This window comes from Gadus macrocephalus, chromosome 12, assembly GCF_031168955.1.
Source record: "Gadus macrocephalus chromosome 12, ASM3116895v1".
Classification (NCBI taxonomy): Eukaryota; Metazoa; Chordata; class Actinopteri; order Gadiformes; family Gadidae; genus Gadus; species Gadus macrocephalus.
The window spans coordinates 18,093,750-18,112,388 of NC_082393.1; the positions used below are offsets into that span (position 1 = coordinate 18,093,750).

The 18,639-nt window shown below is 40.8% G+C and overlaps 1 protein-coding gene across 1 annotated transcript; it reads right to left on the reverse strand.

Annotated features, from left to right (window-relative positions):
- Nucleotides 1-15,077: 15,077 nt before the first annotated feature.
- Nucleotides 15,078-18,024, reverse strand: LOC132469422 (uncharacterized). Its single transcript, XM_060067391.1, has 9 exons — nt 17,736-18,024; nt 17,450-17,612; nt 17,212-17,273; nt 16,731-16,932; nt 16,594-16,629; nt 16,379-16,429; nt 16,087-16,154; nt 15,795-15,838; nt 15,078-15,376 (listed from the first exon to the last, which is right to left on the reverse strand). Exons 1-9 carry the CDS (start codon nt 17,943-17,945, stop codon nt 15,331-15,333), a joined length of 882 nt encoding a protein of 293 aa, XP_059923374.1. The 5' UTR covers nt 17,946-18,024; the 3' UTR covers nt 15,078-15,330.
- Nucleotides 18,025-18,639: the final 615 nt, after the last annotated feature.

Genomic DNA, 18,639 nt, shown 5'->3' on the forward strand with positions numbered 1-18,639 from the left:
CCGTCGGTTCAACCCTGCCTGGACTGAAAAGTATTTATTCATTTTGCCGCCGAATCCAATCGCCAAACCGATGTGTTTAATTTGTATGAGTGTGTTGCAGTACTTAAAGGTCCCATGACATGCTATTTGATGTATTCTTTAATATAGGTATTAGTGGGCAACTAACACAGTATTCAAAGACGTTCCCTAAATTCAGCCGTGGTGCAGAGTTACAGCCACTCCGAGCCAGTCGCACATTGAGCTTCCCCCAAATGCGCTGTTTCGGTGGGCGTGTCAAGGAGGAGGGTGGGGGTGTGGCCCTGAGCAGCTTGCAGCCACCATGCGCTCTGTTTACAGTGGATGTATCGCAATGGCGAGCCGCACACAGCCTTTAGCCGTGTTCTGTAAATATTCTAGAACACACGGGAGTCCTGGAGCTCTATATCTAAATATTATCATATAGCCTACACAGATATCTATATCATATAATATATATTATCACGGCCAAAAGCTGTGTGAGCCGATATTATGAATCTCAAACGACCGCGTTGGGTTCTCCGACGTTCCTGGTTCTTCAACGTCCACATCAATGTGAATACACACACTGTAACGCAAGTGTTTCTTGTCGGTTCTTTGACGTGTCTTGTATTTCCACAACGAGACTGTCGTGGGGGTTATCTGAGCCATGGTTGAGAAGGAATTGGGGGAAAGGAACTTTGATTTGACTCGCTGAAGTACATGAACTGCGACATGCCGCCGGTTGCCGCGAGGCACCATCGCCCGGCAGCGGGCAGCCGGCAGCAGGCAGCGCGCGGTTCAGTCGACTTCAGGTTGATGTGAAAGTGGAAGAACCAGAGACGTCGCAGAACCCGACAAAGTCGTTTGTGATTCATAATATCGTCTGGAGGCGCACACAATATGTTATATGATATAGATATCTATGTATATGATATTATTTAGATATAGAGCTCCAGGACTGTAACGCAAGTGTTGTACACTTCCTTGTTATTTGGATAACCGTTCTGAGGATAACCGTTAAAAGCTATCGTTGCTCACTGACTGACAGTACACTTCACGAATGCCTTCGAATTGCATTGACATCTTATGAGCCCAGAATCACTGCTCTCATTCAGAACAAAAGATGTCACTTCTCCCACTGAGAACTCAGCAGTGAAACTGTTGCATACATAGCAACAAAAGGATGTGTAACTAAGTGAGTAACAAAGTATTCATGTGTGTTAAGCTACTTAGTTATTTCTTGTTTTGGGTTTGTTTACCAAGCTTTAATATGCCTGGTTCTGGTTTTTTCATGCACTTTGGCATATTGATCCCAGAGGGGATATGCTTGTTTAAATATGTGACCCAAATGTTTATTTTATTTATTTAAATAGGGAAAAATCTGCTAAATGTGCAATATTTTGTTTTCAATGCACCTTGTGTTTTGCTTATTGGTCAGATATGACAAATATTTATTTTATTTCGTTTCAAAAAGGAAACTGGCTATTGATAGGCCTAATATTGTGCACTATTTTGTTGGCAGAGTTTTGCCTAGTTCAGATTCACCAAAGATGTATTAATGTAATTTTTCAGATATGACAGTAAATAAAACGTTTGTGTATTTCAATACATTAATTTGTGTTGGTCCAAAATTTGTCATTACTTGCTGCTGAAAATGTCTGGCCCAACTGAATTTCTTGCTTGGAAAATCTGGCCCAACTGAATTTGTAATTGAATAGCCCTACTCTACAGTGTATTGTCAGGTGTTGAAAATCCTATTCGAACAATAAAAGTTGAAAACCACAGCTTGTGTTTTGGCTTGTTTTGCAAAACGGCGTTGGAATCATCAGGGTATTGGCTCGGGATATGTAATACTAATACACACAGGACAAAGAACAGCGTTGGCAATTTAACACTTATCTTGACATCAACAAAGTTTGCCAGACAAACAATGCCAGACTGTAAAGGGGGTCGAAAAGAAACGAGGTACTGAGCATCAGCCTTTTGAAGACGAGCGAGGGCTGCTCGTACTATATGTTATGCTGCATTAAAAAAAAAAAAGGGCCCAGAGGAGAATGGCCTCTGCCAAATCCTGACCACCAGTAAACACACTCGCGAAGGACCAATGTAGACTTCACTCTGTACAACAACATAAGCAAATTGCCCGCAAATAATATCCCCTACAATTTAGGATAATCACACAGGTTATGCGAGAACATATTTATGTCAGGATAGGCCTACCAGGCTCCAAGTCGTCACATATCTCAATCAGACAAAACAACTATAACCACATTGGCATAGCAATCGCATCATGTGTAGCTGCTACTAGCTGCATTCTATATACAATGCATACTAGCTGGAGCACCAACCAGAATCAGATCACAATCGCTTAGGACCGTGGGTAACCTTTGGCCAGGTCATCACGAGCAAACAGAACCAGCAGCAAAGTTTACGTAAACCAATTTCTTACCTTATGTGGCCCTCCACATGCAGGCTAGATGATGTATCCATATCGGTATCCAGTGTCACAAACATGCTTTTTACAGGAAGCAAAAGGACCGGCTATTTTCTGAATAAAAAGGACAATTTTGTCTGTCTGTCTTGAAACTTCTCCAGTGCGTTCACACCAAACGCGACGGGGCGACAAGATCCCATACAAAGTGAACGTAGAGGCGCGTATCGGGCAATTTTTTGGATTTGTTTTGATTTGTCGCGCCACACTTTCGCCGTGCACAGGCGAGCGCGTTCACGAGGATTTATGGCGTGACAAATTCGCTCAAGTTGAAATATTTCAACTTTGACGCGAATTTCGCGTGATGACAGTCAATCAGCGTTCAACAGCTTGGCCACTGAGTGACATGTGTAACGTAACAGCCAATCAGCGTTCAACTGTCAAACTCAGTGCAGTGCAGTCCGGGGTGAACTGCAGCATGGAGGAGAAATTGATAGTTGCCGTTTGCGACTCTCTGAGCTCTATATATATAATAGTATATAATTGTATATATAATATCACGGCCAAAAGCTCTGTGCTCCTCCGGATGGCCGTAGCGCGGGGAGCTCTCATAGGGATTGGCCTTCTCGGGGTTTGTTTACCGGCGTTGCTATGGGTTCCGGTCTTGTGTGTTCATAAAACGCACAAGACCTTTATTTATTTTTTACCTTTATTACCTTTACTAATAAACAGTTTATTAGGTAGGCCTATCTAATAAATGATGTCTTCGTGCGCGCCTATCGCATGATTTTAGACTTGACGATTTTGGTTGAGTATGTGGGGATTTTTTCAGTCGCAATTGGTTTGCACATTTTTAAAAAGTGGTGGGGACAAAATTCACATTTTAAATAGTGGGGGGACTATTTAATCGCCGCCTATGTGTACGCCGCATTTACGCACCGTGGTCCACCTCTGTAACCACCCAGAAGTGTCTGTACCGTGACGGTTCGGTACAAATACGTGCATCGTAACACCCATGTTTAAATTCATGGGTGAAATGCTCTGTGAGTGTCTGTTCTGGTAGACTTGACTGCACCTGCCTTTCTATTAGAGATCTTAGACCACTCCCAGGGGGGCTTTTGTTTCGTTATGGAACTTTACAAAATAATGACTTTTTTGAGTTGAAACGCTCACTTTCACAAAGAGGTGCTTGGCTCCATCCAGCTCTCTTGCGTATGTTTAGGCATTGTGGTCGTCTTGCTGAAGGTGAATATCCAGGGTTGCAAGTAATTGTCAGATGCTGACCTTCTGCATACTCAGTATTATGTGCTCTACCATTGGCAATGTCCGGCACTTTACATTTCACTTCTGTGAACGATCAAATGCAGACAAACAGTTGTTTTTCTCAACTTTCCAGAATTAAAAAAAAGCTTGATAATTGAAGATGCAGAATGAACAATAAAGAATCAGAATTTTCCAACAACAAGAAACAAGAAGACTGGCTACAATACCATCACATGTTGGTGGTCCTTCATTCCAGTGGCCATTTCCTTCACAGCGAATATGTAACGGCCCATAGAGAGCCAATAATCTGTTTCTGCAGCCAAACTGAAGCACATTTCCGTAGGAGGACTGTAACCTGTTACCCGTCACGAGAACATTTTCATCAACGGTAATATCTGGACACTTAATAGCTGGAAAAGGACAAAAAGAATAAAAAGAACATGACAATTGTTTTTTATTATTAATATCCTGAAAATAAACACAATAACCATGAAATAAAGATAAATACTGAGCGACCTGATATTTAATGCATTCATGCTATGCCATAATTTATCATTCCCACAATGTGACATTTCTGCCTCTTACTGAAATGTTTCGTGAGATACACTGGGGACTGGGACAAAGCCATACCCTCTTACATACATCAACTCCTGAAAGCCTTATGATGGGGGTCAGCCAAGTGTGCTGCACCCATTGTTATTTATCCAGGTTGGCAGAAAGACAGGCTAAGGCAATACCAAGGTGCCGTGTTCCAATATCCATACTATCCATACTTACTAGCCTAAGTGTGAGTACGTAGGGCGTTCCGATTCAGATCGGGCGAAAATAAGTGTACTGAAAGGACCCGGATGGTGTACTCAAAACGGTCAAATCCCGAAGTGTGTGGCGATGTGCACTTTTCGTAATGAACGGCAGCCATCTTAACTACTTAGCGGAAGAGGGCGTAGCCAGGCTGAGCCAAAGTCGGCGCATTTTCCACATAGCCTGCATTAATAGTCATTTTGTAGTTTGTATAGCTTTTATAGCTTTTTATAGCTGCTAGGCATAAAGAGTTCACCGTTCAAAGCGGGATGTTTATTGCGGGGGAGGAGCCGCGGCGGCAGTCGTGATCGTAATTTCCGGTTAGTGCACCACAGAGTATTCGATTTGGAACAACACTGACATCTGAAAATTAGCGCACTTAGTGAGTGCGGATAGTGTACTTCGTTTAAGTGTACTCATGGAAGTATGGATATCGGAACACGGCACAAGGATCATAAGGCCCTTGATGAGTGCATATCTGATTAAGGAAGGAGATAAAGAGCGCTGCCCAAGAGCGCTGATCTGCTCATGCATGATTGGACATCGTTTGGTTGGAGGTTCTTAGGGCATGTGGAAGCTTAATCTTGCTGCTGCTTTAATCTTTTAACATTGTAATTATATTTACTAACTACTATAACATCCTCCCCCTAGCACTGATTGGTCCTTTCATTTTTAAAGGTACGGAAAATGCTTTCAATGGATGGAGGCCTGACTGTTCCAACCAACCTCAGGATGGTCCCACAAGACTACCTCTGACCATAACCTTCTCCAATACAATCTGTTAAAATTGAGCAAGAAATAATGCCAGCTACAAAACAGTCAGTTGGGCCTCCCTGCATCAAAAACAGGAGCATTTAAAGGTTGGGTATGGAATTCTCTTTTTTTGGCCATTTTTGCAAAATTACTTGAAATCCTTATCATAACCCATTTACAGCCACTGAGTTAGTAGTACTGACATGAAAATTAAACAAGTCAATCATCTGTGGAACGGGCAGGGCTCGAAAAACTCCAGCCAATGATTTCCAGAACCACCGGGTGGCATTGGACAGTAAGTACGTCAAACGGTCGTACAGCACTCCCCCGCGTGACCCCGTCGTGCGCATACTCAAAGCTCGTGATCCAGAGCAAGCTTCTGTTTGTTGTTATCCTGCGGTAGCTACTGGAGCTAGCTAACTAGCTAATCCAAATTTGGACCTAGCACTAGAAGACAACCCGAAACTCCAACCTAGCTAGCCTGGCTCGCTCTCGCGCATCTTTGTTTGCGCTCGTGCATGATTGCGTGTCCATGTACTTGGAATGGGTGGAGTCAGAGTCAGTGTTGATGGAGAGGGGGTAGGACCATTCGAGTTGTGTATTTTCAAAATCGGCTGGTGTTTCGCAAATCCCATACCCAAACTTCAAGCATTTTATCTATTAAGCATTGATGCATATACTCTCTGGTTACCTCTCTTCTCTTATTAAGCTTTGATCTGGGTCCTATCAGATATTGCAGCCAAGACTAGATCACACTAGCCTGGTGCAACCCGGTATCACGCGATTGCGTGCTCATACGCACAAACGTTAATCTATTGAAGCGTGTTCCAGAGTACGATAATCCGACTTTTTGCGTGCTACACAGAACGAAATGTAAACCAATGCTTTCTGAATGGGAGCGTTGTCAGACAATGAAGGTGCTCCACAAAACGGTATGAGAGGGAGAGAAAGAGAGAGAGGGAGGGACAGAGAGAGAGAGAGAGAGAGAGCGAGAGAGGCTTCAGAAAGGGTGTGCTCAGATAGTACAGTGAACCCTAGTTATGTTTATGCCAAAACCACAAATGCTATATATATATATATATATATATATATATATATATATATTGCCTAATTATATATATTGCCTATATATATATATAGGCTATATATATATAATTCGGCTATAATTATATTATTTAGCGTGTAATGAGACAATCTATAGCCAAATTGTCGAAGATGCCCGAGAATCTCCGGAAATATCAGCATGGGAAATCGGCGCATCAGACCCATGAACCTATAAAGAAAGACGTCATCTCAAGCGGGTGAGAACGTTTGCGGTGCTGGCATAGACGGATTATGACATATCGGGCCCCTGGACACGTGGACTCCGCAGGGCCCCCCCCCCCCCCCCCCTTCTAACATAAACACACGCACCCAGAATACACACACACACTTATTGGCGATAATAAGTCATTGGCCTATACCTGCAACTCAGCAGGATTTGTAGCACAGGAAAGGCAACCTCACAATAATTATTACAAATAAATGCATCTTTATTTAACCAAAACAGGATAAAAAAAATACATAATTGATTTTTTTGGCGATTTGAACGGATTTCGAATGCACCACTTTCAACCACAAATAAAAACGACTTAAAGCAACTCAATACGAACAGTTCCTTACATTAATTGACAGTAATGCATTTCACCTATGAAATGCATTTTTCGGGCTCTGTTCCGTGCAAAATCCTCCACGATATCATCAAACTCCAGTGCATTGGTAAGGTCGTTCTCAATGAGAGAAAGTGCCTTGAGGCGTTTTTGTGACATTTTTGTCCTCAGTTCATTTTTTATCCTGGACAGAAGAGAGAATGCCCGCTCCCCTTCGCAATTACTGACGGGCAGAGTCAGAAAAAGCCGTAGCGCAACATACACATTTGGAAACATAGATTGCAGTCCACAATCGAGTATAATTCGTAGCAGTCCTTTTGGGGTTGCATCATCTCCAGGCTTGTTAAATGATCTGAACTGAATAAATTCATTGCTTCAACGCTCCACTTAGAGTTGCTGTTGCTCCATGTTTAAATGACAGTGACTTGTTCGTGAATGGTCCCAAATTCACAAACTGAAATAGTGCCCCCTAGTGATCTTTTTATTAATTTATTTACTCAGTAGTAATAGGCCTACTATTGTTGTTTTCGCTTGAATTTTTGTATTTCTCTACTGATTGCTTCGACAATGCAACATTAAAAGTTACTAACGCTGGAGCCCTGGGCCCCACTGTTAGTAAATTGTGGGGCCCTGGACCCCACTGTTAGTAACTTGTGGGGCGGCTCAGGGGGGCCCAAGGGCCCCCCTGAGCCCTTGGGCCCCTGGGCATGTGCCCGGTGTGCCTGTGCAGTAATCCACCCATGGGTGCTGGTTTGTGTCACGTAAGTACAGGTCTCTCAAGTCTCATGCATTCGGCGTGAGACACACGCAATTCAACCCATGCACACTGGTCTCACGAAAAAATATGTGACACTGTCACGTTATTTAATCTATTGAAACGTGATCAGGGACACGTATTTTCTAAATGTTGTATTTCAATTGGAAGTATTTGTCGTGTAACTAAGAACGACTTCCAAACTAAGGTTCCGTCCGGGAGCGTTCTCCCTAATGTCCCTTAAGGAGCTCCGTACAGATCATTCATTGTTGAAAATTGTCTGTGATAACTAACAAATGACAGCTTTTGGCCACCCGTTTCTACTTAAAATTGTCTGTGATAACTAACAATATGACAGCTTTTGGCCGCCCGTTTCTACTTTCACCTTTGATTCTGAGAAATTGTGACAATTCACGGATATATTAAATGCAGGTGCGCTGCTCTGTAGGCAAACCGCGAAGGAAAAAAGGGTAGCTGCTTCATCTGTTCTTTTAAGAATTGTATGTAGTGATGTTTATTTTATCTAGCCATCTATTCTCTTGTTTTTGGCTATGTGAATGAAAGTCCGCGTCGATGCCTGGCAAGTCCAGTGTCGCAAGCGGACGCTGCCATGACATCTAGAAATCATACCGTATGGGTTATCATTAGAGATGTCTGATATTATCGGCCCACCGATATTATCGGCCCGATATTAGCATAAAAATGTAATATCCGTCAATATCGGTATCGGATTTTTTTTGCCTTAAAACCGATTTTTTTTTTTTTTTTTTTTTTTTTTATAGCTCAAATAAATGTTTTCAAAATTGTGCAGTACAGTGCACATTGTAATTGACTCATATTTGTGCATTTATTCAATTAAGGTTATTGAGTTTTAGTTAAAGAAACATACTGCTATGTTGCACATAGTTGTTCAGGTACAATGTTTTATCATTTGTGAAGTCAAGTTTGCCCTATTTGTTGTGGGCATTGTCAAGATTATCTCAGGAAGAGTGTAATCAATCCAAACTGTTGTCTGAGACCATTAAAAAAATAAAAATAAACATGGCACTTTTCCCTTAAATTAAGTTGAAGTATTTTTCTTATTTTGCACAGACAATGTTAACATTTGGAAAGCCTTGTTGCATTCAAGAATGCATCCAGTGGGGCATCACAATAACATCAAGCATGTTGTGTTAATTCCACAACAGGAGATATGTAATGTTACCTAAATTAGGTTTGAGGAAAAATAACCCAAATATCGACATCGGTATCGGCTGATATCGGAATCGAAAATTTAGAGTTGGACAATATCGCATATCGGATATCGGCAAAAAAGCCAATATCGGACATCCCTAGTTATCATTATTATATTATTGATGTGTAGGGGTTGATTATAACTCGCGAATAATATTGTTTATACCACGGTCTGGGGGAATACTCGTATTCTGATTGGCTGCAGGGCGTGCATTAACTCCTGATATAGGCCTACAGACACCTGCTAAGTAGTTCCAGTCAGTGTTTAGATTCTCTGCCCGAGCCCGACGTGTGCCGGGTCGGGTCGATATTTCCCACCACTATCCTCGGGCCGGGCCTTTGATCGAGCGTTTTTATTTTTATATTATCATTGGTTTATTGGCCTAATCTGAGGAGAAATCTATGCCATAAACAGAAATATTATAGGCCTTTATTACACGGGTCTTCTCAATGCCGTGGAACGCTCCGTTCACTTGCATGGGTAGTAGTCCGGTGACTTGTCTACCCCAGCGTCTTCCGTTGCTAAGCGACGTCACCGTCTTTGCGGACAATTTATTTCTCTGCTGATCAACACTACGAATGACCAAAAGACTTGTATGCCCCCCCCCCCCCCTTAAATAAATACTATGGCAGAAGTATTATTATTATTCTCATTCAACTTGAACATGTGTTTTTACAGTAGCGTGGTGGAGGGATGACGTATTTTGGCCAACCCGGAAGTGAGCGTCGCCCCGGATTCCCTGGAAAAAAAAAGCCAACGGGGTTTTCCATGGGATTTTGGATTATTGCAGTCAATTGTCTTGTTTTTGTCGTAAACTAGGGTCCGATGGTTAAAAAATAGACAGATATTCCAAGGTATCCTTAAAAGGCAGCTTGGATGTTTTTATTTTCTGCAGTTTAGACCTCTTCTATAACCTATTTTGAAAGCAAAACACCAAGCTCATTGATTTAACGAGGCAGGGTTATTTAAAACAATTTATTAAATAAATATCTGTGATAGGTCATTCCTTCTCCTGAGTTTGCTTCCTATTTATGTCTAGTGTACAGCCCTACTGTCCTCAAGCATTTAATTTTAATATTTAATTAATTCAATAGGCCTATTAAACCAATGCATTTCAATCGGGAGATTTTTTTAGACTTCAGAAGGGCGGCGCAGTGCACGCTCTATATCGAACCCTTGTTCTATTTTCCACAGTTTAGACTTGGAATTAATAAGTTTCTTTTGTAATCAACGTAACTCTTTTTTTTATCACTGTCTGGTGGCTTGTAGGCCTATACTGTGCAGAACGAAATGTTTTATTATATATTTTGGATATTTTATATCTTGGGAGTGTTTCTCAGAATATAAAGAGGTGTATATATCAGGGTAGCCGCGGGGTCTTAAAAGTCTAAAAAATGTCTTAAATTTCATGTTCCTAAATTAAGGCCTTAAAAAGTCTTAAATTGCGTTACCCAAGTCTTAATTTTTTAAAGATGGTCTTAAATTTCCTACTAGGATATGTTTTCGTAGTCAACCGGACTGTAACACAAGGGGAAAATAGGGGGCGTTTTGCATATCGGGGTTTTGCGTAACGTCAGAGAACGTCTCATTTATTGGAGTATGCGCGAACAATACTTTGGGTTTTCGCGCCGGCAATCTCAACAAACATAAACAGTCGAGAGGAGACGCCACATCATGGGGAAGCAGGGCTCTCAAGTCTCACGCATTCGGCGTGAGACACGCAATTCGACCCATGCACACGCCACACTTATTTCTCACGCAGAGAAATTACCAGGATAGCGCCCACCAACTTGCGCCACTATTTAACAGTGGAACAGGTAGGAATCAAATGGGTTCCCCTTACGAAGGGTGACCAGACGTCCTCTTTTGCCCAGACATGCCCTCTTTTTGAGACACTTATAAAAATAAATGTGTCCGGGCGGAATTTCAAAATCGTCCGGGATTTTATTAAAGCCTCATACATGTTCACATTGAATTTGCGTTGCGTTCCTCTGGGTCGGTCACAAACTACTTAAGCTACGCCCTCCCCACCTCAGTTCTGTTCGCTTTGCATTGCTGGAAGTGAGTAGGGGGAGTGGTTAAGTAGAGCCTTCAGATTGGACGGTTTGACTTTAGAGTTACCGTCATGTTTTGTATTTTTTTTTTTGTTGCCATTATTGTTTCATAGGGACAAACATTAACAAATTTCTCCTACAGGGGATTGATAAAGTTCTATCTATTGAACAGAAAGAAACACTTGGTCATACTTTACACACTTTACCACAGCATTGGCCTACTGAATGCCACAGATATATTTGAAGCATTGGACTGAATGCCACATAAATATATAATTATGTTTTTGCACGTTTGCAACGTTTAAAAGTTCAGGGAAAAGTATAGCCTCTACTGGTGTTGCTTAGGCCAATATCCTTTTGAGGCAGTGTTGTTTCCAAATATTAGTGTTAAGGGCCAATAATGCTTACTATCATACATTAGTCACCATGTCTGTGGACGGGTTAGGGTTAGGGTTAGGGTTCGGGCTGGCTCCATACATTACGAAGGAGTTAGTAAAAGAGGTCAACGAGGCAAGTGGTGAATTCATTGAAATGGTTGAGGAAATTTGAATGCTGAGAAACTACAGCAATTTGAAAAGAGTTTGTTTGTTTATATTTTATATTGTGTGTTGAAAGTTTGATATTTAAACCAAAAATACAGCTACACTTTCACACCATCACTTTGTGTATTGTTTTTTTAATATTTTATTATCATTTCTGGGTACATGGTCTTAAGAGACATCAGGCCTCTAGACTTTGAGTTAGGCCCTCAGTTTGGTTCTTTGATTGGTGAGTGCACACTTATCCTTTGGCACATTCATTAATGTATTGACATGAATGTTTCATATGTTCCAAAAAAAACATGAATAACATATGCACAACCGCGTTTTACGACTGCTTAATGGGTGCGATGTAGGTCTTAATTTTCATTGAAGTGGTCTTAAAAAAGTCTAAAAAATGTCCTGTATATGTATATGTATATGTATATGTATATGTATATGTGTATATATATATATATATATATATATATATGAAATTCCTTTTCGAGATAGCTAGAGATGCCAAAATGTATATGCACATTTCCAGGGGTCCCGAGAATGACATATCAGAAATTTGGATTTCTAGCCCTTAGAGAAAAAAAGTTTTCAGTCACCTATTAAATCACTTCCTAACTTGAAACCAAAGACCCCCCCCTCCCTGCCCTCGGGGTCCGACCGGGCCAAGTTTCGGTGTGGGGGTCCCAGTTAGGCCCTAGAATAAGCTATTCAAGTTTCAGGACGGTAGGACCTTCCTATCTCAAAAACTGTCTTTCCACCACATTCTGATCCACTAGGTCTTGCAGGCAACACTTCTGAGAGGCTTTTTCCTAATAACAGTCCATTTGGAAAAACTTTTCTTCTCTAAGGGCTACAACTCCAAATCTTGGATATGTCGTTCTCGGGACCCCTGGAAATGTGCATATACATTTTGGCATCTCTAGCTATCTCGAAAAGGTGGGAAAAGGGGCGTGACCTCCAACAGTAGAGTAAATGTATATGACAGAGGTTATGTTTCTAGTCCCCATTTTCTGTGGGATGTAGGTGTACATTTGTGGCTTAAGGTGGTAGACACAGCTGGCCTGTGGACACGTTTTTGAAGTCTCGGGTCAAAAGGAGCCGGCACCACACCGCTTATGAGATAACAAAAAGTTAATGTGCATTTCGCTCATAACTTTTTGTCATTATTAAAGAGAGGCCTGATTCTCAGATATGCATTTTGGATGGCTAGGGTGTAGGTTTGGGTAGAACTTCAGGCCAAAATCTTGCAAGCGAGCCGCTGGGTGAGGTGCAACAAGATGGAGCACTTGCTGAGTAATTTCTTGTAGGGCCGGTGGCGTAAGAGGGGAAACAAGATGTCCTTCAACATCTACGCTTCCAGGCGATTGCAACGGTGCCACACATGAACACATTCAAACATGTTTAATGGTAGTAATTAGCTGTCGAAATTGGAGGCCTTAATCAATAATGACCAGCTATTGATTTGCTTCCCGATAAATGTTTGTGACAAAAGACATGTTATTTAGCATCTACACATTGAGCTGAGTCCAATGACACAAAGCATGACACTCCACGGCCCTACACGGCCCCCTACACTACATGGCCCCTGTATTTTACATGGTACACCTATGGTCTAGGACATGATCTCTGTGTGGCACAAGGTCGAGCTTGATCTCATTGGACTCAGCTGCTAATGTAGATGCTAAATAACATGTAATTTGTCAGAAAACTCCATCGGGTAGCAAATCTATAGCTGGTTATTATCTATAAAGGCCTCCAAAATCGACAGCTAATTACTACCCTGAAACATAGTCAAAAATGGTCATGCATGGCACCGTTGCAATCGCCTCGAAACGTAGATGTCAAAGGACACCTTGTTTGCCCCGTTACGGGAAGATATTTTCATGGTATATCTTTCTATTTCCTAACCAAGCTAGCGTGGTTAGGAAAGCTAACGTTTACGACATTACAACACACTTTACGGCAGCTCCATTGCCACCTTTAACCAACGTGGTTTGCCGAGACTCATGTGACGTTGACGCAGGCCCATTGAAAAGAAAAGGCCCAAAAAACGTAGGCATGTCACATGTTTAAAGCCGTTATTGTAATTAATTAATTTAATATTAAAATATAGGCTATTATATGTATACAATTATTACGTCGTGTAATATTCTATCTATAAGTAGACCATAACTTTTATTCAATTATCGTTATAACATGATCTGTGTCTGACCATTGAACATCTTTAACCAAGTTCAGGTATAACCAGACCATCTAACAAATTTTTATAACATATAAACTAGGCTATACGTACAGCATATCATACATTTGGTTACAGGCCAAATTCGGTTTAAATGTTACCCTCTGCTGTCCCACAACTAGATCGTCGCGTCCCTAGCAACCTGACGTCGTTGAAACATGCTAGGGAGACCATAAAACTAACTATCAAACAAAAGATCAGACACATTCACTGACTGAAGATTATGCAAGTAAAAAGTATATTTCTCGCTAGAAATGTTATTAGAAACACGTTTAATGGTCAATCGGTCCTAAAATATTGGATATATATATATATATATATATGTAACCATTTCCCCCAAATGCTGGGAGAACGTATCGACCCCTATTGGTGCTATTCCTCCATTCATTTAGATGGGCGGAAGAAACGTGTATCTCTTCACGCTTTGGTCAGGCATAGCGTGACACTGAACACGCCTTGCGAGGTGGACCAATGTATCTATTTCACGCCTTGGCGTGATACCGGGTTGAACAGACTGTTCTGTGTTTATGTGTGGAAAAATAACATCATTACACGGTTCCATAAAATAACATAATCAGCAAAGACAATGGTTTTATATCCATGCTTTAAACGGCATTCGGGCTGCTAGTTTCAGCGTCCATAGCAACCATCATAGGCTTAGCCACCATGTTTTTCTGTCGAGACAAAATACGTTTTCAGACAAACGTAATTGAGAATGCCGAATAGTTCTCTGGGAACGTAATTTTCATGAGACAGGGTTGTCCTTTAGGGCTTCGGCCTCCTAATTGATCATTGATCAAAACTCTGCCCAATCCGCACCTTCTCTGACGCAGAGAAACTCGTCCACGCCTTAATCCCCTCCAGGCTTGATTACTGTAACAGCCTTCTCATCGGTACACCCTATAACACCTATGGTCCTTAGATTATTATTATTTATTTTGTGTTATTGCCCTTTGTGTTTTGTTGTAGCACTTTGAGATTATTTTTATGAAAAGTGATTTACAAATAAAATGTATTATTATTATTGTAGTAGGCTATATTTGAATGCCCTTTCACATATATGAAACCACCACCACACACCATGGTTGGTTTGACGTAGCAGCTAATTTAATCATCCAAGAGAATCTGGTGTTTTGGTGTTGAAAAAAGATCTTTCAGCACTATATTTTAATAATCTGTTGTGACTAAATTGACATTCAGTAGGCCCTAATCTATGACTGAAAAAGCACCTAATTAATTGCTGCTACTACTCTATTACCTAGAGACCATTCAGCCCAAAACTTTTGAGTTACTTGAACTTTACCCACCATGTACTGCCTACAGACTGGAATTCATATTTATATTAACTGTTGTGTCCATATATATATATATATATATATATATATATATATATATATATATATATATATATATATATGTGTGTGTGTGTGTGTGTGTGTGTGTGTGTGTGTGTGTGTGTGTGTGTGTGTGTGTGTGTGTGTGTGTGTGTGTGTGTGTGTGTGTGTGTGTCATTAAGCTCTTAGTGACCACATTTGAATGGCAGGGCAATCATGTATCAGGAGTAGCACCACATTCTAGAAAGACTGAAAATATGTTTTTATTTGAAGAGGGCAGGGGGACTAATTCAAATCTTTTGGCTGCCAGGACCTGGCCCACTCCTTCCCACTGAAAAGAGAACAAATAATATATCAATGAACCGTTTTGTGATGATTGGTCGAACTCCACTTACATAACACAGTATATACCTACTTTATATTGATTCTCATCTATAAAGGCAATTACAAATCAAGCCCAATCTTTGCACATTTTTGTTCTTGAGCAATACCACACTTTCAAGTCATTTTCTAATAATTCAAGATCTAATGTAATAGTGTATGACACATAAGAAAGGGAATGATGAAACCACTTGATAGGAAATCTGGTTGGCAAGTGTGTTTGGTGGAAGAACTACTGTTAAACGTTAAAATAGCAGCAGCTATTTTTCACCAAGATGGTGCAAAATAATATGGTATAATATAGAATAAGCAATGAAGTGGTTTCAAAAAACCCAGTGAAACAGAAAGAAACCAAATTAAATACATACCAAACTGGGCAAGGCTGCCAATCAACAAGGACTTCTTTAATGCCCTATCAAGGAAAGGAACCATAAATTCAGTAGTAAGATAATAAATTCAGTGTTAGCCTATGAGTTTGATAGACAAAATGGATTGACGGTACTATTCCAAAATATTTATGCAAATTACTTGTATACATGAGTAAATTACATTTACAGTATGCACTTAATATGCATGCTTTACATGATCAATCAGCGAGAATGTCATTCCTACAGTTAATCACGCATGTGTTTTTGCTGGGTCTTTATGGGTCTGTCAAACCTTTCTCATCCTCTCCTTCCCGTAACTCCTTATTTCGAAGGAGTCACGACCAATATGGTAGGGGCAATCTGAAAATATAAAAAACATGTTTTTCACAACAAAACCATCTATGCTTATCCACTGGCAAATATAAAATACCGCAAATATAAAATCAATAACTGTAATTATTACTACTGTATTAATGCTGTAATCGCTGCTATGAATACACAGGAGAATAATTTACAATTCCATAATTATAAATTGTGTAAAGGGTTTGTCAGTGCTCTGATCGTTACAAACTATTTCATCTTACTCTTCGGTAAAGTCTTATTCCTTTTTTCAAGCCCCTTCTGGCTGTGATGCTCTGTAGGAAAGAAATGTTGAGGTATTCAAGCAAAGACTCAAATGGTCATAACCAACATTCTTAATACAGTCCTTTTTCCAAAATAACTACAATAAATATAATGCTATGGTGAAAAGAATAGTAGTCAATTAGCAATTCGATCTGGACAGACATTCTGAACATACCTTTTCTCCTCCGCTTCCTCTGCACAGTAGAGACCACTGTTGGAATGGAAAATAAAATATTACTCATTCAGGCAATGATGTTTATTTGTATGACACTTAGTACCTTCTCATGCATGCTTTAATTGAAAAATCCATACCTGGTCCTTCCGTGTCCGGGTGGGCCACCTCCTCCACCTGCAGGGCCACCTCCTCCACCTGCAGGGCCACCTCCTCCACCTGCAGGGCCACCTCCTCCAACTGCAGGGCCACCTCCTCCCCCTCCTCCACCTGCAGGGCCACCTCCTCCCCCTCCTCCACCTGCACGGCCCTGTCCTCCACCTCTCCCATGTCCATGTCCATCTAAGATGACATAAGATAAGTCTCACTCAAAGTCCAACAGTGGAACTTCAACAGTGCAAGTGTAAATTCAGTTTTAAAAAATATGAAATTAAGACCATACAGATCTATACACATCTATACACATAAATAACCATAAACAAACATGGAAAGAGGTTAGCACTTATACAGCTGACTTAGTATGTTGTAATTTGTAGCATAATATATTGGAATATATATGCAGTATATAACACTGTAGGATTAGCCTCTTTAATTGTCATAGATATTCCTGTATGTCTTCACCTGAGTGGTCCCCCTGCCCTCTTCTGGCCCCTCTGCAGTCCCACTTGCAAAAGGGGTCCATCCTGTGCAAGTTTGAAAAGTGTTGCAAAGGGTTATTAAATTGCAAATGGCAACCAAATTTTTTTTAGCAATAGTTCCATGATAAAAATGAATGTGGTGGACAAATAACAAGATGCAGTTAGTATTTTGGTAAACAAAGCTGAGGGTGTGTGGAATTTATAAAAATAAAGAATCGTACCTTGACAAATGTACTCATGGATGGAGCCCATTTTTTTGAGGGACTCCTCCGCAAATGTGGCCAAGGTGCAACGAGGTGTGAACACCTTGACTACATGGCTCTTTTTAGTGGCTTTCCCAAGCAGCAGGACAGGTTTATATCCTGCTGCTTGAAGCTTTTCGAGCTGTAAGGAAATCACAGCATGTTAATGTTTTGCCTGTAGTAATCAAAAAAGACCTACTATTCAAAGCAATAGTGATTCAGACAGTTAAAGGTAGAACATAATTAATCTGAATTGTTTACATACCAGGAGGACCATTTCCTGCTTGATAACAGCCATGTTGTGGTTCTTCTTGCGGGAAGACGCCCACTCTTCCCGCTTTGCCTCAAATTTTCTCAAGGCAATTTTGAGGCGTTCTTTTACAGGCTGGACCATTTTGCAGTGGCTGCAAAAAAATTTAGCGCAAGGCAGAATGGTTTTGCAGGAGGGGCATGTCTTACATGTGCTGCCTGGCATTATTGCATATTCTCGAAGAAAGTTGTCCAATCCCGGGTTGCTTTAAACTCACTTCATTTATTATAAAGTCGTCGGCATGGTAAGTGAAGCTATACGGAGGGAATTGTAGCTAAAGAGTGGAACACGTGTGAGAGATAATAACTCTGGCTACTATGGGCCACGGGCAAAGGCCCGTGACCCTTTTCGGGTGTCGCTGCAAATCTCTGGTCTCTTCACACTGGGTGCACAGGTAAGAGACCGTTAAGTGGGCGTGGCCTAGTGGGCGTGGCCGGGGTGCCGTACTGGCTTCGGCTTCTTCGTATATATAAAAGCGCTGCTATCTGTGGCTGGAGCAGCCTCCAATAAGGTCTTGCTCCCCTTGTGGCTATGTATGGTATTTACGGCTAATATGTTTGGTCCTGCATCATTGGGTCTATGTGTGGGTAGCTTAGATTCTTAAAATACGTAACAGCATATTGAAAGATTACCTAATTTACAAAGACACAGACAAACCGAATAGATAGATAAATAAAACAGATTAGATACACAGATAGTAGATAGATAAGAAAGATTATAGATATAAAATATTAGATTGGCAGAGATAGTTAAGATGTATGATGCTTATTTGAAGCTGCAGGGAGAAAAAAAGTAAATCACTAAAAACAAACAATTTTTTACAAACAGCCGACTACATTGTGTAAATTACGTTTTAAAC

What these genes read in the sequence shown, in the direction of transcription:
- LOC132469422 (XM_060067391.1), bottom strand. Translation starts at nt 17,945, where the DNA reads ATGCCAGGCAGCACATGTAAGACATGCCCCTCCTGCAAAACCATTCTG. An exon ending in CCATGAGTACATTTGTCAAG is followed by an intron (nt 17,274 to 17,449) that starts GTACGATTCTTT and finishes AAACTTGCACAG; the next exon opens with GATGGACCCCTTTTGCAAGT. An exon ending in GGAAGGAGAGGATGAGAAAG is followed by an intron (nt 15,839 to 16,086) that starts GTTTGACAGACC and finishes TTTCCTTGATAG; the next exon opens with GGCATTAAAGAAGTCCTTGT.